Raw genomic sequence first — 22,276 nt, 5'->3', positions numbered from 1 at the left:
GTATCTATAGGTAATGTCTGTATGAGTAGTGTGTATCTATAGGTAATGTCTGTATGAGTAGTGTGTATCTATAGGTAATGTCTGTATGAGTAGTGTGTATCTATAGGTAATGTCTGTATGAGTAGTGTGTATCTATAGGTAATGTCTGTATGAGTAGTGTGTATCTATAGGTAATGTCTGTATGAGTAGTGTGTATCTATAGGTAATGTCTGTATGAGTAGTGTGTATCTATAGGTAATGTCTGTATGAGTAGTGTGTATCTATAGGTAATGTCTGTATGAGTAGTGTGTATCTATAGGTAATGTCTGTATGAGTAGTGTGTATCTATAGGTAATGTCTGTATGAGTAGTGTGTATCTATAGGTAATGTCTGTATGAGTAGTGTGTATCTATAGGTAATGTCTGTATGAGTAGTGTGTATCTATAGGTAATGTCTGTATGAGTAGTGTGTATCTATAGGTAATGTCTGTATGAGTAGTGTGTATCTATAGGTAATGTCTGTATGAGTAGTGTGTATCTATAGGTAATGTCTGTATGAGTAGTGTGTATCTATAGGTAATGTCTGTATGAGTAGTGTGTATCTATAGGTAATGTCTGTATGAGTAGTGTGTATCTATAGGTAATGTCTGTATGAGTAGTGTGAATCTATAGGTAATGTCTGTATGAGTAGTGTGAATCTATAGGTAATGTCTGTATGAGTAGTGTGTATCTATAGGTAATGTCTGTATGAGTAGTGTGTATCTATAGGTAATGTCTGTATGAGTAGTGTGAATCTATAGGTAATGTCTGTATGAGTAGTGTGTATCTATAGGTAATGTCTGTATGAGTAGTGTGTATCTACAGGTAATGTCTGTATGAGTAGTGTGTATCTATAGGTAATGTCTGTATGAGTAGTGTGAATCTATAGGTAATGTCTGTATGAGTAGTGTGAATCTATAGGTAATGTCTGTATGAGTAGTGTGTATCTATAGGTCATGTCTGTATGAGTAGTGTGTATCTATAGGTAATGTCTGTATGAGTAGTGTGAATCTATAGGTAATGTCTGTATGAGTAGTGTGTATCTATAGGTAATGTCTGTATGAGTAGTGTGTATCTACAGGTAATGTCTGTATGAGTAGTGTGTATATATAGGTAATGTCTGTATGAGTAGTGTGAATCTATAGGTAATGTCTGTATGAGTAGTGTGAATCTATAGGTAATGTCTGTATGAGTAGTGTGTATCTATAGGTAATGTCTGTATGAGTAGTGTGTATCTATAGGTAATGTCTGTATGAGTAGTGTGTATCTATAGGTAATGTCTGTATGAGTAGTGTGAATCTATAGGTAATGTCTGTATGAGTAGTGTGAATCTATAGGTAATGTCTGTATGAGTAGTGTGTATCTATAGGTAATGTCTGTATGAGTAGTGTGTATCTATAGGTAATGTCTGTATGAGTAGTGTGTATCTATAGGTAATGTCTGTATGAGTAGTGTGTATCTACAGGTAATGTCTGTATGAGTAGTGTGTATCTATAGGTAATGTCTGTATGAGTAGTGTGTATCTATAGGTAATGTCTGTATGAGTAGTGTGTATCTATAGGTCATGTCTGTATGAGTAGTGTGTATCTATAGGTCATGTCTGTATGAGTAGTGTGTATCTATAGGTCATGTCTGTATGAGTAGTGTGTATCTATAGGTCATGTCTGTATGAGTAGTGTGTATCTATAGGTAATGTCTGTATGAGTAGTGTGTATCTATAGGTAATGTCTGTATGAGTAGTGTGAATCTATAGGTAATGTCTGTATGAGTAGTGTGAATCTATAGGTAATGTCTGTATGAGTAGTGTGTATCTATAGGTAATGTCTGTATGAGTAGTGTGTATCTATAGGTAATGTCTGTATGAGTAGTGTGTATCTACAGGTAATGTCTGTATGAGTAGTGTGTATCTACAGGTAATGTCTGTATGAGTAGTGTGTATCTATAGGTAATGTCTGTATGAGTAGTGTGTATCTATAGGTAATGTCTGTATGAGTAGTGTGTATCTATAGGTCATGTCTGTATGAGTAGTGTGTATCTATAGGTCATGTCTGTATGAGTAGTGTGTATCTATAGGTCATGTCTGTATGAGTAGTGTGTATCTATAGGTCATGTCTGTATGAGTAGTGTGTATCTATAGGTCATGTCTGTATGAGTAGTGTGTATCTATAGGTCATGTCTGTATGAGTAGTGTGTATCTATAGGTCATGTCTGTATGAGTAGTGTGTATCTATAGGTCATGTCTGTATGAGTAGTGTGTATCTATAGGTAATGTCTGTATGAGTAGTGTGTATCTATAGGTAATGTCTGTATGAGTAGTGTGTATCTATAGGTAATGTCTGTATGAGTAGTGTGTATCTATAGGTAATGTCTGTATGAGTAGTGTGTATCTATAGGTAATGTCTGTATGAGTAGTGTGAATCTATAGGTAATGTCTGTATGAGTAGTGTGAATCTATAGGTAATGTCTGTATGAGTAGTGTGTATCTATAGGTAATGTCTGTATGAGTAGTGTGTATCTATAGGTAATGTCTGTATGAGTAGTGTGAATCTATAGGTAATGTCTGTATGAGTAGTGTGTATCTATAGGTAATGTCTGTATGAGTAGTGTGTATCTACAGGTAATGTCTGTATGAGTAGTGTGTATCTATAGGTAATGTCTGTATGAGTAGTGTGAATCTATAGGTAATGTCTGTATGAGTAGTGTGAATCTATAGGTAATGTCTGTATGAGTAGTGTGTATCTATAGGTCATGTCTGTATGAGTAGTGTGTATCTATAGGTAATGTCTGTATGAGTAGTGTGAATCTATAGGTAATGTCTGTATGAGTAGTGTGTATCTATAGGTAATGTCTGTATGAGTAGTGTGTATCTACAGGTAATGTCTGTATGAGTAGTGTGTATCTATAGGTAATGTCTGTATGAGTAGTGTGAATCTATAGGTAATGTCTGTATGAGTAGTGTGAATCTATAGGTAATGTCTGTATGAGTAGTGTGTATCTATAGGTAATGTCTGTATGAGTAGTGTGTATCTATAGGTAATGTCTGTATGAGTAGTGTGTATCTATAGGTAATGTCTGTATGAGTAGTGTGAATCTATAGGTAATGTCTGTATGAGTAGTGTGAATCTATAGGTAATGTCTGTATGAGTAGTGTGTATCTATAGGTAATGTCTGTATGAGTAGTGTGTATCTATAGGTAATGTCTGTATGAGTAGTGTGTATCTATAGGTAATGTCTGTATGAGTAGTGTGTATCTACAGGTAATGTCTGTATGAGTAGTGTGTATCTATAGGTAATGTCTGTATGAGTAGTGTGTATCTATAGGTCATGTCTGTATGAGTAGTGTGTATCTATAGGTCATGTCTGTATGAGTAGTGTGTATCTATAGGTCATGTCTGTATGAGTAGTGTGTATCTATAGGTCATGTCTGTATGAGTAGTGTGTATCTATAGGTCATGTCTGTATGAGTAGTGTGTATCTATAGGTAATGTCTGTATGAGTAGTGTGTATCTATAGGTAATGTCTGTATGAGTAGTGTGTATCTATAGGTAATGTCTGTATGAGTAGTGTGTATCTATAGGTCATGTCTGTATGAGTAGTGTGTATCTATAGGTCATGTATGTATGAGTAGTGTGTATCTATAGGTAATGTCTGTATGAGTAGTGTGTATCTATAGGTAATGTCTGTATGAGTAGTGTGAATCTATAGGTAATGTCTGTATGAGTAGTGTGTATCTATAGGTAATGTCTGTATGAGTAGTGTGTATCTATAGGTAATGTCTGTATGAGTAGTGTGAATCTATAGGTAATGTCTGTATGAGTAGTGTGTATCTATAGGTAATGTCTGTATGAGTAGTGTGTATCTATAGGTAATGTCTGTATGAGTAGTGTGTATCTATAGGTAATGTCTGTATGAGTAGTGTGTATCTATAGGTAATGTCTGTATGAGTAGTGTGTATCTATAAGTAATGTCTGTATGAGTAGTGTGTATCTATAGGTAATGTCTGTATGAGTAGTGTGTATCTATAGGTAATGTCTGTATGAGTAGTGTGTATCTATAGGTAATGTCTGTATGAGTAGTGTGTATCTATAAGTAATGTCTGTATGAGTAGTGTGTATCTATAGGTAATGTCTGTATGAGTAGTGTGTATCTATAGGTAATGTCTGTATGAGTAGTGTGTATCTATAGGTAATGTCTGTATGAGTAGTGTGTATCTATAGGTAATGTCTGTATGAGTAGTGTGAATCTATAGGTAATGTCTGTATGAGTAGTGTGTATCTATAGGTAATGTCTGTATGAGTAGTGTGAATCTATAGGTAATGTGGTCTTTCAACCCGTGTGTTAATTCTTACTGTATACCTGCAGACATTGACATCAGTGCTAAATGTGCTCCTTTGTTCAGAGTATCAGTGCTAAATGTGCTCCTTTCTTCAGACTAACATCAGTGCTAAATGTGCTCCTTGGTTCAGAGAATCAGTGCTGACTGTGCTCCTTGGTTCAGAGTATCAGTGCTGACTGTGTTGTATGTGTAGACTGTGATGTTGACTGTGATGTACACTCACCGGACAGTTTATTAGGTACACCCCATATTACCGGTTCGCTCCCCTTTACCTCCAGAACAGCCTGAATTCTTAGGGGGATGGATTCTACCTGTCGAAAACGTTCCACTGGGATGTTGGTCCATGCTGACACCATGGCATCATGCAGTTTCTGGACACCACCGCCACCAGCCTGTAGCGTTGACACCATGGCATCATGCAGTTTCTGGACACCACCGCCACCAGCCTGTAGCGTTGACACCATGGCATCATGCAGTTTCTGTACACCACCGCCACCGGCCTGTAGCGTTGACACCATGGCATCATGCAGTTTCTGGACACCACCGCCACCAGCCTGTAGCGTTGACACCATGGCATCATGCAGTTTCTGTACACCACCGCCACCAGCCTGTAGCGTTGACACCATGGCATCATGCAGTTTCTGTACACCACCGCCACCGGCCTGTAGCGTTGACACCATGGCATCATGCAGTTTCTGGACACCACCGCCACCAGCCTGTAGCGTTGACACCATGGCATCATGCAGTTTCTGTACACCACCGCCACCAGCCTGTAGTGTTGACACCATGGCATCATGCAGTTTCTGTACACCACCGCCACCAGCCTGTAGCGTTGACACCATGGCATCATGCAGTTTCTGGACACCACCGCCACCAGCCTGTAGCGTTGACACCATGGCATCATGCAGTTTCTGTACACCACCGCCACCGGCCTGTACCGTTGACACCAGGCAGAATGTGTCCATGGACTGCAATAGTGTATAACTGATTCCCGTGTAGCTCAGTTGGTAGAGCGTGGCGCTTGCAACGCCAGGGTTGTGGGTTCGTTTCCCACGGGGGGCCAGTATGAAAATGTATGCACTCACTAACTGTAATTCGCTCTGGATAAGAGCGTCTGCTAAATGACTAAAATGTAATGGCCCAAGGAAATTGCCCTTAGGGACACCGCACTGTACATACCTGATGTTAGAGAAGCATCCATTGAAGAACACTCTCTGGGTTCTATTGGATAAATAACTCTCCAACCAGGTGATGTAAGTTGATTTTTTTCAATAACAATTTATGATCAATAACATCAAAGGCTGAACTGAACTCTACCAATACAGCTCCAACTGTCATCTTATTATCCATTTATTTAAACCAATCATCAGTCGTCTGAGTCAGAGCAGTACAAGTTGAGTGCCCTTCTCTATATGAAGGCTGAAAGTCAGTAGTTAACTTGTTCTCTGAAAAATATCATTGTATACACCACCCTCTCCATCAGTTTACTAAGAGCAGGCAGCAAACTGATTGGGCGGCTGTTAGAGCCAGCAAAGGCTGTTTTACTATTTTTAGGCAGTGGAATTACGTTAGCTTCCTTCCAAGCTTGTGGACACACACTCCATTAGGCTTTGGTTAAAGATATAGCAAATAGGGGTGGCAATACAGTCTGCTACCATTCTCAATAGTTTCCCATCAAGGTTGTCTGTACCTGGTGGCTTATCATTATTGATGGATAACAATCGTTTTTCCACCTCTCCTACACTAACTTGACCAAATTCAAAACAGCAATCCTTCTCTTTCTTTATTAGATATTTTATAAAAAAATATGATGGTTCACTGTTCAATGTTGTCATTTCACTTCTCAGTTTGTCCACTTTACTAGTGAAATAGTCATTGAAATGATTGGCAATATCGAAAGGTTTTGTTATAAATGATTTAAGGTACTCCAAATTATTTTCCAATTGTCTTTTATGTCATTCATCATTATTTGGTAATATAATTTCTTGTTCTTTTTGTGAAAATTTTTGTGAACATTTCTCAATTTACAGTATGTCAACCAATCAGCTGAGCAGCCTAACTTGTTTGTCACCTCTTTTGCATAATTTATTTGAATGATACATTTTTTGAATCTTCCTCTTGAGAGGACAGCTAGTTGCTAATCAGTCAATGTTCAGGTCACCCAGAAAATAGACCTTCTGTTAACATCACTTACATTATCAAGCATTGCACACATATTATCCCAATACTGACTGTTACCGCTTGGTGGCCTATAGCAGCACCCCAAAAGAAGAGGCTTTAGATGAGGCAGGTGAACTTGCAACCACAACACTTCAACAACACTAGACATGAGATCCTCTCTAAGCTTTACAGGAATATGGCTCTGAACATCTACAGCAACACCTCCCCCATTGGCATTCCTGTCTTTTCTGTAGATGTTATATCCCTGTATTGCTACTGCTGTATCATCAAATGAATTATCTAAGTGAGTTTCAGACATGGATAGTATATGAATGTTATCTGATGTTAGCAAGTTATTGATTTCATGAACCTTATTTCTAAGGCTACACATATTAAAATGGGCTATTCTTAGCCCTTTCCTTGGTAGCTTATCGGCGATAGACATCACGTGGAGACAAAATACGTGTGTGTGTGTGTGTTGACTGTACTGACTGTGATTACTATGTTGACTGTAATGTCTATGTTGACTGTATTTACTGTGTTGTCTGTGTTGACAGTGTTGTCTGTGCTGACTGCTGACTGTGTTGACAGTGTGGACTGTAATGTCTGTGCTGACTGCGTTGTCTATGCTGACTGTGTTAACTGTATTGACTGTGCTTTTTGGTTCAGAGTATGCAGAAGCAGAGGCCCACAGTGAAGGCGTGATGGCCGACAGTGATATAGTGGCTGCCAAGGAGACGGCGCAAACACAGAGGCTCGAGCCAGGTGGAGGCCACAACCAACACCAGGGCCAATGGATCACTACCAGCCAGGGCCAGGGGTACCAACAGCAGGCCGCATGGGAGGGGCAGCACCAGGTCCAGGTCTCCACCATCACCACCATCTCCCTGGAGGAGCAGAAAGTGCTGCTGTCCCTGGATCGACTCAACCATCGGCTGCAATGTGAGTACAACCCTGCAATGACCAGGCTGATATTGCCAGTGTCTAGGGACCCTAAATAGAGCTCAAGAGTTTTTCAGTGGTCACATCTCCACCCCCTACTCACTCTCTGACATGATACATTGCAGATGTGCAAGCGTTTGTTGGAGGCAACCCTGCTGCTAAAGCTTTCTTACATGGTGAAGCGCCCTTTGTGAGTATCTCAGTGGTTTCTGAAAGAATAACGTTTTTACCATACTCGATTGATTGAATAAATTTGTACATGATCGTTGATTTGAGTGTTGTTGAACATGACTATTTCCTGTCATGACCGTTTCCTGACTCCTCCCAGACAGAGGAAGGGACGGCTGCTGCCCCACACCGCAAGCACCGCCCAGTTTCCACCAGCAACCGCTCTAGAACCCAGAGGAGATTCTGACACAACGGTCCAACAACGTTCCAATATGGCCGCCTGATTGTCACTTTGTCTGCTTGTGCATTACTCTAACCTTATACACTGCTGTATAACACATCACTTTACAATAACACTCCCCGGGTTTCAGCACCACCACTAACTGTCTCTGCTGGGATGAAGACTTCCAAAACCAGGGCTGTGAATAATTATATTATCAAATTACAGTACTTATATTGACTTATTGACACATTATAGCTTCTGTCTTATATACAGTCAGGCTTTGCTATTTGGTTTGGCCTTTCATTGATAGAGATTATTTTTGTATGAAATAAATATATTTATTTTCTGAAAATTGTGCAGTGTATATAATGTATTATACACAATGATACCAATACGATTGTATACAGATGTGTGGCAGTGTGTAAGCTAATCTTGATCATGATGAATAAAATCACCCTGTCCTCAAGTTTGTTTTGTTTCTGAAGGTGATGTAGATGCTGTTTGGTGGGAATTGTAGATTGTCCTCTAGGGGTCACAAGTTAACTCTGTGAAAAGGATGTTCATAAGATGTGAAACCGTTCATATGATGCAATGTCAAAGGTGTATTCAATTCAATTCAATTCAACTTTATCACAGGTGTGTTAACTGTTGTTGGATGGCAGCTGAGTGAGATTAAATGTGTAACTTGTGAAGCAGACTCACTCCACTGACCCAACAAGGTCAACAAGGGGTCCAACAGTAACAACAGCTCCTATTGGTCACTGACCCAACAAGGTCAACAAGCGGTTCAACAGTAACAACAGCTCCTATTGGTCACTGACCCAACAAGGTCAACAAGCGGTTCAACAGTAACAACAGCTCCTATTGGTCTTTGGTCAATAGAAAAAGCGCTCAACTCTGTTACTATAAAATGTAAATGCTGTTTCTAAACTATTACGACTACTGTAACATGTTTAAACAATTTCAACCAATGGTTTATTACCGTTTTATTAATGATATCTAAACACATTTTAACTTGTAACGAACTGTCTATAAACTTCTTAATGTAAAGCATTATCAAACATTCTGTATTAAGGGGAATGGCAATCAGTGATTTAAGTGTGCCTCCCTGTGTCTCCAGTCAGCTTGCAGTGAACACTTCTCCCTGTGTCTCCAGTCAGATTGCTGTGAACACTTCTCCCTGTGTCTCCAGTCAGATTGCTGTGAACACTTCTCCCTGTGTCTCCAGTCAGCTTGCAGTGAACACTTCTCCCTGTGTCTCCAGTCAGCTTGCAGTGAACACTTCTCCCTGTGTCTCCAGTCAGATTGCTGTGAACACTTCTCCCTGTGTCTCCAGTCAGATTGCAGTGAACACTTCTCCCTGTGTCTCCAGTCAGATTGCAGTGAACACTTCTCCCTGTGTCTCCAGTCAGATTGCAGTGAACACTTCTCCCTGTGTCTCCAGTCAGATTGCAGTGAACACTTCTCCCTGTGTCTCCAGTCAGCTTGCAGTGAACACTTCTCCCTGTGTCTCCAGTCAGATTGCAGTGAACACTTCTCCCTGTGTCTCCAGTCAGCTTGCAGTGAACACTTCTCCCTGTGTCTCCAGTCAGATTGCAGTGAACACTTCTCCCTGTGTCTCCAGTCAGCTTGCATTGAACACTTCTCCCTGTGTCTCCAGTCAGATTGCAGTGAACACTTCTCCCTGTGTCTCCAGTCAGCTTGCAGTGAACACTTCTCCCTGTGTCTCCAGTCAGATTGCAGTGAACACTTCTCCCTGTGTCTCCAGTCAGCTTGCAGTGAACACTTCTCCCTGTGTCTCCAGTCAGATTGCTGTGAACACTTCTCCCTGTGTCTCCAGTCAGATTGCTGTGAACACTTCTCCCTGTGTCTCCAGTCAGCTTGCAGTGAACACTTCTCCCTGTGTCTCCAGTCAGATTGCAGTGAACACTTCTCCCTGTGTCTCCAGTCAGCTTGCTGTGAACACTTCTCCCTGTGTCTCCAGTCAGCTTGCAGTGAACACTTCTCCCTGTGTCTCCAGTCAGATTGCTGTGAACACTTCTCCCTGTGTCTCCAGTCAGCTTGCAGTGAACACTTCTCCCTGTGTCTCCAGTCAGCTTGCTGTGACTTGTCTGAGGAGGAGACAGAAGCAGCACGCATCAGGCAAGAATTTCTCTCTTTCAGATGTGACGAAAGGTTTTTGTGCTGCACACCCACCAAACAGGTTTCTAGAACTTTGAGGCCAGTGCTACTACATGTTTTTCTCCCTTAAAATCTTCTCAGAGAGGCCTGATTTAAGATGCTCAAGTATTATATATTTAACAAATGTAAGTAAATCACCTAATGCATCTTTTTTGTTTGATATTAGTTGGGTTTGTTTAGTTTGTTTTGCAGTCCTCTACATGGACTGTACAGCATTTTCACCCTTTGACCTCCTAATGACAGGCTTTTTGAGGTACTAATATGTCAGGTGGTCGTGTCCGTTGTGGTGGAGTAGAGTCCGATCAATGTATTCTCAAACCAATCAGCTGCTGCACATCAAAGCAGTGAACAGATCAGAGAAAGTTCTGGTCCACTGGGGTTACTGGAGGAAGGGGATAGTAGTCCTGTATACATGTCAGTTCTGAGTGTGGACCTTCCTCGTTATCCTACACACACAGACACACACAACATACACACAGACACACCTCCCACACACACAACATACACACAGACACACCTCCCACACACACAACATACACACAGACACACCTCCCACACACACAACATACACACAGACACACCTCCCACACACACAACATACACACAGACACACCTCCCACACACACAACATACACACAGACACACCTCCCACACACACAACATACACAGTGTCCAGACAGAATAGCCGTCAGGTGTAGCCACTTGTAGAGTCCTTTCCATAGTTACATCTGACACACTATGTCCTTCGGGCTGACAACTCCTGGCCTTGACTGAGTTGACCTGACATCACCTGGCCTTGACTGAGTTGACCTGACACCACCTGGCCTTGACTGAGTTGACCTGACACCACCTGGCCTTGACTGAGTTGATTGAATCCTGAATGGCAGCATATTCCCTACATTGTGCACTACGTAGGGAATAGGGTGCCATTTGGAACCATTCATTGCCTAACCACACTCTCTAGGAACAGGAAGTGCTGCAGATCCAGTTTCTGGTGTTCTGCCTGCAGCTATGGAACCCTGACCTGTTCACCGGGCGTGTTACCTTGTCCCAGACCGGCTGTTCTCTCTCTCTCTCTCTCTCTCTCTCTCTCTCTCTCTCTCTCTCTCTCTCTCTCTCTCTCTCTCTCTCTCTCTCTCTCTCTCTCTCTCTCTCTCTCTCTCTCTCTCTCTCTCTCTCTCTCTCTCTCTCTCTCTCTCTCTCTCTCTCTCTCTCTCTCTCTCTCTCTCTCTCTCTCTCTCTCTCTCCCCACCCACACACACCTGCTGTCTTGACCTCTGAATGCTCAACTATGAAAAGCCAAGTGACATTTACTCCTGATGTACTGACCTGTTGCAACCTCTACAACCACTGGGATTATTATTTGACCCTGCTGGTCATCTATGAACGTTTGAACATCTTGGAGAAAAATCTGGCCTTAATGGCCATGTACTGTTATAATCTCCACCCGGCACAGCCAGAAGAGGACTGGCCACCCCTCAGAGCCTGGTTCCTCTCTAGGTTTCTTCCTAGGTTCCTGCCTTTCTAGGGAGTTTTTCCTAGCCACCGTGCTTCTACATCTGCATTGCTGCTGTTTGGGGTTTTAGGCTGGGTTTCTGTATAAGCACTTTGTGACATCTGCTGATGTAAAAAGGGCTTTATAAGTAAATGTGATTGATTGGTCCCCGATCTGTTTCTGTTTGCTGTGACAATGGCCATAGGAGTTGGCAAGACAGTACAAACAGATCTGGGACCAGGCTAACAGACAGTACAAACAGATCTGGGACCAGGCTAACAGACAGTACAAACAGATCTGGGACCAGGCTAACAGACAGTACAAACAGATCTGGGACCAGGCTAACAGACAGTACAAACAGATCTGGGACTAGGCTAACAGACAGTACAAACAGATCTGGGACCAGGCTAACAGACAGTACAAACAGATCTGGGACCAGGCTAACAGACAGTACAAACAGATCTGGGACCAGGCTAACAGACAGTACAAACAGATCTGGGACCAGGCTAGGACTTTGAGGTTTGAATGCAACACGTTCGCTATTACTATTATGAATGAATCATGTAACAACAATGTAGTAGTATTTAAAGTGTTACTGCACAGGTATAAGAGCCAATATCATCAGTTGATAACTTAAAGAAGTTCATTTTAATTGAACATTTTTTTGGGGGGGGAAATGATACAACAAGATTGGATCCATAGAGGATAGCACTTAAAAAACGTGGTGCACACACACGGATAGGGTAAAAACCCATGGCTTATCGTAACAAAACCCATGGCTACTGTAACAAAACCCATGGCTTACTGTAACAAAACCCATGGTTACTGTAACAAAACCCATGGCTTATCGTAACAAAACCCATGGCTTATCGTAACAAAACCCATGGCTACTGTAACAAAACCCATGGCTTACTGTAACAAAACCCATGGCTTACTGTAACAAAACCCATGGCTACTGTAACAAAACCCATGGCTTATCGTAACAAAACCCATGGCTATTGTAACAAAACCCATGGCTACTGTAACAAAACCCATGGCTTATCGTAACAAAACCCATGGCTTACTGTAACAAAACCCATGGCTTATCGTAACAAAACCCATGGCTTATCGTAACAAAACCCATGGCTTATCGTAACAAAACCCATGGTTACTGTAACAAAACCCATGGCTACTGTAACAAAACCCATGGTTACTGTAACACAACCCATGGTTACTGTAACACAACCCATGGTTACTGTAACACAACCCATGGTTATTGTAACAAAACCCATGGCTACTGTAACAAAACCCATGGCTACTGTAACAAAACCCATGGCTTATCGTAACAAAACCCATGGCTATTGTAACAAAACCCATGGCTACTGTAACAAAACCCATGGTTACTGTAACAAAACCCATGGCTACTGTAACAAAACCCATGGCTACTGTAACAAAACCCATGGCTACTGTAACAAAACCCATGGCTTATCGTAACAAAACCCATGGCTATTGTAACAAAACCCATGGCTACTGTAACAAAACCCATGGTTACTGAAACAAAACCCATGGCTACTGTAACAAAACCCATGGCTACTGTAACAAAACCCATGGCTTATCGTAACAAAACCCATGGCTTATCGTAACAAAACCCATGGCTACTGTAACAAAACCCATGGCTTATCGTAACAAAACCCATGGCTTACTGTAACAAAACCCATGGCTTACTGTAACAAAACCCATGGCTACTGTAACAAAACCCATGGCTTATCGTAACAAAACCCATGGCTATTGTAACAAAACCCATGGCTACTGTAACAAAACCCATGGCTTATCGTAACAAAACCCATGGCTTATCGTAACAAAACCCATGGCTACTGTAACAAAACCCATGGCTTATCGTAACAAAACCCATGGCTTACTGTAACAAAACCCATGGCTTACTGTAACAAAACCCATGGCTACTGTAACAAAACCCATGGCTTATCGTGAACAAAACCCATGGCTATTGTAACAAAACCCATGGCTACTGTAACAAAACCCATGGCTTATCGTAACAAAACCCATGGCTTACTGTAACAAAACCCATGGCTTATCGTAACAAAACCCATGGCTTATCGTAACAAAACCCATGGCTTATCGTAACAAAACCCATGGTTACTGTAACAAAACCCATGGCTACTGTAACAAAACCCATGGCTACTGTAACAAAACCCATGGCTTATCGTAACAAAACCCATGGCTATTGTAACAAAACCCATGGCTACTGTAACAAAACCCATGGTTACTGTAACAAAACCCATGGCTACTGTAACAAAACCCATGGCTTATCGTAACAAAACCCATGGCTATTGTAACAAAACCCCTGGCTACTGTAACAAAACCCATGGCTTATCGTAACAAAACCCATGGCTTATCGTAACAAAACCCATGGCTACTGTAACAAAACCCATGGCTACTGTAACAAAACCCATGGCTTATCGTAACAAAACCCATGGCTACTGTAACAAAACCCATGGCTACTGTAACAAAACCCATGGCTACTGTAACAAAACCCATGGCTTATCGTAACAAAACCCATGGCTTACTGTAACAAAACCCATGGCTTATCGTAACAAAACCCATGGCTTATCGTAACAAAACCCATGGCTTATCGTAACAAAACCCATGGCTACTGTAACAAAACCCATGGCTTACTGTAACAAAACCCATGGTTACTGTAACAAAACCCATGGCTTATCGTAACAAAACCCATGGCTTATCGTAACAAAACCCATGGTTACTGTAACAAAACCCATGGCTTATCGTAACAAAACCCATGGCTTACTGTAACAAAACCCATGGTTACTGTAACAAAACCCATGGCTACTGTAACAAAACCCATGGCTACTGTAACAAAACCCATGGCTTATCGTAACAAAACCCATGGCTACTGTAACAAAACCCATGGCTTATCGTAACAAAACCCATGGCTATTGTAACAAAACCCATGGCTTACTGTAACAAAACCCATGGTTACTGTAACAAAACCCATAGCTACTGTAACAAAACCCATGGCTTACTGTAACAAAACCCATGGCTACTGTAACAAAACCCATGGTTACTGTAACAAAACCCATGGCTACTGTAACAAAACCCATGGCTACTGTAACAAAACCCATGGCTACTGTAACAAAACCCATGGCTACTGTAACAAAACCCATGGCTTATCGTAACAAAACCCATGGCTTATCGTAACAAAACCCATGGCTTACTGTAACAAAACCCATGGCTACTGTAACAAAACCCATGGCTACTGTAACAAAACCCATGGCTTATCGTAACAAAACCCATGGCTTACTGTAACAAAACCCATGGCTACTGTAACAAAACCCATGGCTTACTGTAACAAAACCCATGGCTACTGTAACAAAACCCATGGCTACTGTAACAAAACCCATGGCTACTGTAACAAAACCCATGGCTACTGTAACAAAACCCATGGCTTATCGTAACAAAACCCATGGCTTATCGTAACAAAACCCATGGCTTACTGTAACAAAACCCATGGCTACTGTAACAAAACCCATGGCTACTGTAACAAAACCCATGGCTTACTGTAACAAAACCCATGGCTTACTGTAACAAAACCCATGGCTTATCGTAACAAAACCCATGGCTTATCGTAACAAAACCCATGGCTTACTGTAACAAAACCCATGGTTACTGTAACAAAACCCATGGTTACTGTAACAAAACCCATGGCTACTGTAACAAAACCCATGGTTACTGTAACAAAACCCATGGTTACTGTAACAAAACCCATAGCTACTGTAACACAACCCATGGTTACTGTAACAAAACCCATGGTTACTGTAACAAAACCCATGGCTACTGTAACAAAACCCATGGTTACTGTAACAAAACCCATGGCTTACTGTAACAAAACCCATGGCTTACTGTAACAAAACCCATGGCTACTGTAACAAAACCCATGGCTTATCGTAACAAAACCCATGGCTTATTGTAACAAAACCCATGGCTTACTGTAACAAAACCCATGGCTACTGCAACAAAACCCATGGCTACTGTAACAAAACCCATGGCTTACTGTAACAAAACCCATGGCTTACTGTAACAAAACCCATGGCTTATCGTAACAAAACCCATGGCTTATCGTAACAAAACCCATGGCTTACTGTAACATAACCCATGGTTACTGTAACAAAACCCATGGTTACTGTAACAAAACCCATGGCTACTGTAACAAAACCCATGGCTTACTGTAACAAAACCCATGGTTACTGTAACAAAACCCATGGCTTACTGTAACAATACCCATGGCTTACTGTAACAAAACCCATGGTTACTGTAACAAAACCCATGGTTACTGTAACAAAACCCATGGCTTACTGTAACAAAACCCATGGTTACTGTAACAAAACCCATGGCTACTGTAACAAAACCCATGGCTTATCGTAACAAAACCCATGGCTACTGTAACAAAACCCATGGCTTACTGTAACAAAACCCATGGTTACTGTAACAAAACCCATGGTTACTGTAACAAAACCCATGGCTTACTATAACAATACCCATGGCTTACTGTAACAAAACCCATGGTTACTGTAACAAAACCCATGGCTTACTGTAACAAAACCCATGGCTTACTGTAACAAAACCCATGGTTACTGTAACAAAACCCATGGCTACTGTAACAAAACCCATGGCTTATCGTAACAAAACCCATGGCTACTGTAACAAAACCCATGGCTTACTGTAACAAAACCCATGGTTACTTTAACAAAACCCATGGTTACTGTAACAAAACCCATGGCTACTGTAACAAAACCCATGGCTTACTGTAACAAAACCCATGGTTACTGTAACAAAACCCATGGTTACTGTAACAAAACCCATGGTTACTGTAACAAAACCCATGGTTACTGTAACAAAACCCATGGTTACTGTAACAAAACCCATGGTTACTGTAACAAAACCCATGGCTACTGTAACAAAACCCATGGCTTACTGTAACAAAACCCATGGTTACTGTAACAAAACCCATGGTTACTGTAACAAAACCCATGGTTACTGTAACAAAACCCATGGTTACTGTAACAAAACCCATGGTTACTGTAACAAAACCCATGTCTGATTCTGGTTGGTTGAGCTGTAGAAACTGTGATGCAACAGGTACTTCACCAACCTTCTTCTTCTTCTTGTTGAATTGACTCCCAGAAACCAAACTCTGACGGACAAGAAAGGTCATGCTAAAATATACCATGTAATGTGAGCCTTCTAGAGCGGTGCAAGTCAGAGCTTGTGTGATGTGTTCTTCCTTTCATTCCCACACGCTTTGTTATGTCACGCCTCATTATGTAGCGAGTTCAGTGCCCACAAAAAAATACAAAAAAAATAACACATTAACATTTTATAGCTTTACATTTTTGTGGATGCTCTTATCCAGAGGAACTTAGTGAGTGCATACATTTTCATACTAGTCCCCTGTGGGAATCGAACCTACAACCCTGGCGTTGCAAGCGCCATGCTCTACCAACTGAGCATTTTTTTTTAGGTTAGGGTTAAGTTAACTCTAAACCTAACCCTAATCCTGCTTTTGTTAAAACAAGAGAAGGAGAGCAATTTATTATTAAATGGGGGTGGGGTGTGTGTGTGTGTTCATTGTTTACATGACCTACTTACTGTAGGGGGCACACAAACTCTCCCATGGTAAACTCTCCCATGGTAAACTCTCCCATGGTAAACTACCCCATGGTAAACTACCCCATGGTAAACTACCCCATGGTAAACTACCCCATGGTAAACTACCCCATGAGAAACTACCCCATGGTAAACTACCCCATGAGAAACTACCCCATGGTAAACTACCCCATGGTAAACTCTCCCATGGTAAACTCTCCCATGGTAAACTACCCCATGGTAAACTCTCCCATGGTAAACTACCCCATGGTAAACTCTCCCATGGTAAACTACCCCATGGTAAACTACCCCATGGTAAACTCTCCCATGGTAAACTACCCCATGGTAAACTACCCCATGGTAAACTCTCCCATGGTAAACTACCCCATGGTAAACTCTCCCATGGTAAACTCTCCCATGGTAAACTCTCCCATGGTAAACTACCCCATGGTAAACTCTCCCATGGTAAACTACCCCATGGTAAACTCTCCCATGGTAAACTCTCCCATGGTAAACTACCCCATGGTAAACTACCCCATGGTAAACTCTCCCATGGTAAACTCTCCCATGGTAAACTACCCCATGGTAAACTACCCCATGGTAAACTCTCCCATGGTAAACTCTCCCATGGTAAACTACCCCATGGTAAACTCTCCCATGGTAAACTACCCCATGGTAAACTCTCCCATGGTAAACTCTCCCATGGTAAACTACCCCATGGTAAACTACCCCATGGTAAACTCTCCCATGGTAAACTCTCCCATGGTAAACTACCCCATGGTAAACTCTCCCATGGTAAACTACCCCATGGTAAACTCTCCCATGGTAAACTCTCCCATGGTAAACTCTCCCATGGTAAACTCTCCCATGGTAAACTCTCCCATGGTAAACTACCCCATGGTAAACTCTCCCATGGTAAACTCTCCCATGGTAAACTCTCCCATGGTAAACTCTCCCATGGTAAACTACCCCATGGTAAACTACCCCATGGTAAACTCTCCCATGGTAAACTACCCCATGGTAAACTCTCCCATGGTAAACTACCCCATGGTAAACTACCCCATGGTAAACTACCCCATGGTAAACTACCCCATGGTAAACTCTCCCATGGTAAACTCTCCCATGGTAAACTCTCCCATGGTAAACTCTCCCATGGTAAACTACCCCATGGTAAACTACCCCATGGTAAACTACCCCATGGTAAACTACCCCATGGTAAACTACCCCATGGTAAACTACCCCATGGTAAACTCTCCCATGGTAAACTACCCCATGAGAAACTACCCCATGGTAAACTCTCCCATGGTAAACTCTCCCATGGTAAACTACCCCATGGTAAACTACCCCATGGTAAACTCTCCCATGGTAAACTCTCCCATGGTAAACTCTCCCATGGTAAACTACCCCATGGTAAACTCTCCCATGGTAAACTACCCCATGGTAAACTACCCCATGGTAAACTCTCCCATGGTAAACTCTCCCATGGTAAACTCTCCCATGGTAAACTACCCCATGGTAAACTCTCCCATGGTAAACTACCCCATGGTAAACTACCCCATGGTAAACTCTCCCATGGTAAACTCTCCCATGGTAAACTACCCCATGGTAAACTACCCCATGGTAAACTACCCCATGGTAAACTCTCCCATGGTAAACTACCCCATGAGAAACCATATAGTAGATCATGCAATACAACACAATACCTTTTCTTACATTTGTACAGCTTCAACAAAACATTTAGTTTATTTAACCATTATAATGTTATGTAATTTTACATTTTAAATTCATTAAATTAAAAATTAAACACATCTGAACAATTTCTTACAACTCCAATACACTAAAATAATATACGCTGCCATCCTCCATGTGTTCAATAGCAAGTCACACCAGTCCAGATGGATACAGAGCAGACAGACAGTTGAGATAAGTCACACCAGTCCAGATGGATACAGAGCAGACAGACAGTTGAGATAAGTCACACCAGTCCAGATGGATACAGAGCAGACAGACAGTTGAGATAAGTCACACCAGTCCAGATGGATACAGAGCAGACAGACAGTTGAGATAAGTCACACCAGTCCAGATGGATATAGACAGTTGTGCCTATGTGCCCTGGTCAAAGATAGTGCACTGAATAGGGAATAACGTGCCATTTGTGATGCAGACATGGTGTTGACCAAAGAGCCCCCATACCGCTAGGTGGGTGGTCCCTAGCCCTCCAGCCAGTCAGGCTGAGGCTGCAGGACAACTGAGGAGAAGTCTTGATGTTTGTCCCACAAGACAAACTACTGCCTATTTAGTGCACTACTTTGTATAAGTATGTTATATTGAATAGGGTGCCATTTGGGACCCAGCCTAGAAGTCTTCAACATGGGGGCCCATCTTTACACTAATGGGTCTGAATGCATTAGCATGATCTGAAAACCAAGGCTTCCACCGACAAAATGGAAATGCCTTGACTGACGGGGCATGCAGTGTTTTATTCTGATGTAGTCAAGCGGATAAGTGTCCGATCATCATTGATATGCTGAACAAATAATGTGATTTATTAGAGAGTCATTAACAGTCTATATATGAAGAGTCAACAGTCTATATATGAAGAGTCAACAATCTATATATGAAGAGTCAACAATCTATATATGAAGAGTCAACAGTCTATATATGAAGAGTCAACAATCTATATATGAAGAGTCAACAATCTATATATGAAGAGTCAACAATCTATATATGAAGAGTCAACAATCTATATATGAAGAGTCAACAATCTATATATGAAGAGTCAACAGTCTATATATGAAGAGTCAACAATCTATATATGAAGAGTCAACAATCTATATATGAAGAGTCAACAATCTATATATGAAGAGTCAACAATCTATATATGAAGAGTCAACAATCTATATATGAAGAGTCAACAGTCTATATATGAAGAGTCAACAATCTATATATGAAGAGTCAACAATCTATATATGAAGAGTCAACAATCTATATATGAAGAGTCAACAATCTATATATGAAGAGTCAACAGTCTATATATGAAGAGTCAACAGTCTATATATGAAGAGTCAACAATCTATATATGAAGAGTCAACAATCTATATATGAAGAGTCAACAATCTATATATGAAGAGTCAACAATCTATATATGAAGAGTCAACAGTCTATATATGAAGAGTCAACAATCTATATATGAAGAGTCAACAATCTATATATGAAGAGTCAACAATCTATATATGAAGAGTCAACAATCTGTATATGAAGAGTCAACAATCTATATATGAAGAGTCAACAATCTATATATGAAGAGTCAACAATCTATATATGAAGGGTCAACAATCTATATATGAAGGGTCAACAGTCTATATATGAAGAGTCAACAATCTATATATGAAGAGTCAACAATCTATATATGAAGAGTCAACAATCTATATATGAAGAGTCAACAATCTATATATGAAGAGTCAACAATCTATATATGAAGAGTCAACAATCTATATATGAAGAGTCAACAATCTATATATGAAGAGTCAACAATCTATATATGAAGAGTCAACAGTCATATATGAAGAGTCAACAATCTATATATGAATAGTCAACAATCTATATATGAAGAGTCAACAATCTATATATGAAGAGTCAACAATCTATATATGAAGAGTCAACAATCTATATATGAAGAGTCAACAGTCTATATATGAAGAGTCAACAGTCTATATATGAAGAGTCAACAATCTATATATGAAGAGTCAACAATCTATATATGAAGAGTCAACAATCTATATATGAAGAGTCAACAATCTATATATGAAGAGTCAACAGTCTATATATGAAGAGTCAACAATCTATATATGAAGAGTCAACAATCTATATATGAAGAGTCAACAATCTATATATGAAGAGTCAACAATCTATATATGAAGAGTCAACAATATATATATGAAGAGTCAACAATCTATATATGAAGAGTCAACAGTCTATATATGAAGAGTCAACAATCTATATATGAAGAGTCAACAATCTATATATGAAGAGTCAACAATCTATATATGAAGAGTCAACAATCTATATATGAAGAGTCAACAGTCTATATATGAAGGGTCAACAGTCTATATATGAAGAGTCAACAATCTATATATGAAGAGTCAACAATCTATATATGAAGAGTCAACAATCTATATATGAAGAGTCAACAATCTATATATGAAGAGTCAACAGTCTATATATGAAGAGTCAACAATCTATATATGAAGAGTCAACAATCTATATATGAAGAGTCAACAATCTATATATGAAGGGTCAACAGTCTATATATGAAGAGTCAACAGTCTATATATGAAGAGTCAACAGTCTATATATGAAGAGTAAACAATCTATATATGAAGGGTCAACAATCTATATATGAAGGGTCAACAGTCTATATATGAAGAGTCAACAGTCTATATATGAAGAGTCATCAACAGTCTATATATGAAGGGTCATCAACAGTATATATATGAAGAGTCAGGGCAGTATACAGTGGGGAGAACAAGTATTTGATACACTGCCGATTTTGCAGGTTTTCCTACTTACAAAGCATTTAGAGGTCTGTAATTTTTATCATAGGTACACTTCAACTGTGAGAGACGGAATCTAAAACAAAAATCCAGAAAATCACATTGTATGATTTTTAAGTAATTAATTTGCATTTTATTGCATGACATAAGTATTTGATCACCTACCAACCAGTAAGAATTCCGGCTCTCACAGACCTGTTAGTTTTTCTTTAAGAAGTCCTCCTGTTCTCCACTCATTACCTGTATTAACTGCACCTGTTTGAACTCGTTACCTGTATAAAAGACACCTGTCCACACACTCAATCAAACAACCTCTCCATAATGGCCAAGACCAGAGAGCTGTGTAAGGCCTGCACAAGGCTGGGATGGGCTACAGGACAAAAAGGCAAGCAGCTTGGTAAGAAGGCAACAACTGTTGGCACAATTATTAGAAAATTGAAGAAGTTCAAGATGACGGTCAATCACCCTCGGTCTGGGGCTCCATGCAAGATCTCACCTCGTGGGGCATCAATGATCATGAGGAAGGTGAGGGATCAGCCCAGA

The 22,276-nt window shown here is 40.6% G+C and overlaps 2 protein-coding genes across 3 annotated transcripts in view; both read left to right on the top strand.

Annotated features, from left to right (window-relative positions):
* The window catches only part of cep126 (centrosomal protein 126), a 42,746-nt gene extending 34,434 nt beyond the window's left edge, over positions 1 to 8,312 (top strand). For both annotated transcript variants that reach the window (XM_041876700.2, XM_041876699.2), the window contains 3 exons: positions 7,183 to 7,455; positions 7,581 to 7,645; positions 7,784 to 8,312. In XM_041876700.2, the coding sequence (XP_041732634.1) occupies positions 7,183 to 7,455; positions 7,581 to 7,645; positions 7,784 to 7,870 (425 nt within the window). In that variant the 3' untranslated portion in view covers positions 7,871 to 8,312. The remainder of the gene's footprint in view (positions 1 to 7,182; positions 7,456 to 7,580; positions 7,646 to 7,783) is intronic.
* Positions 8,313 to 17,207: 8,895 nt separating this feature from the next.
* The window catches only part of LOC121566966 (adhesive plaque matrix protein-like), a 29,384-nt gene continuing 24,315 nt past the window's right edge, over positions 17,208 to 22,276 (top strand). The window contains exon 1 of the mRNA XM_045214769.1: positions 17,208 to 18,830. Coding sequence (XP_045070704.1) covers positions 17,208 to 18,830 — 1,623 coding nt within the window. The remainder of the gene's footprint in view (positions 18,831 to 22,276) is intronic.

The sequence above is a fragment of the Coregonus clupeaformis genome, chromosome 5, assembly GCF_020615455.1.
Source record: "Coregonus clupeaformis isolate EN_2021a chromosome 5, ASM2061545v1, whole genome shotgun sequence".
NCBI classification, from domain to species: domain Eukaryota; kingdom Metazoa; phylum Chordata; class Actinopteri; order Salmoniformes; family Salmonidae; genus Coregonus; species Coregonus clupeaformis.
Note: the sequence above shows the minus strand (reverse complement) of the source record. Positions and strands in the feature narration are given on the sequence as shown.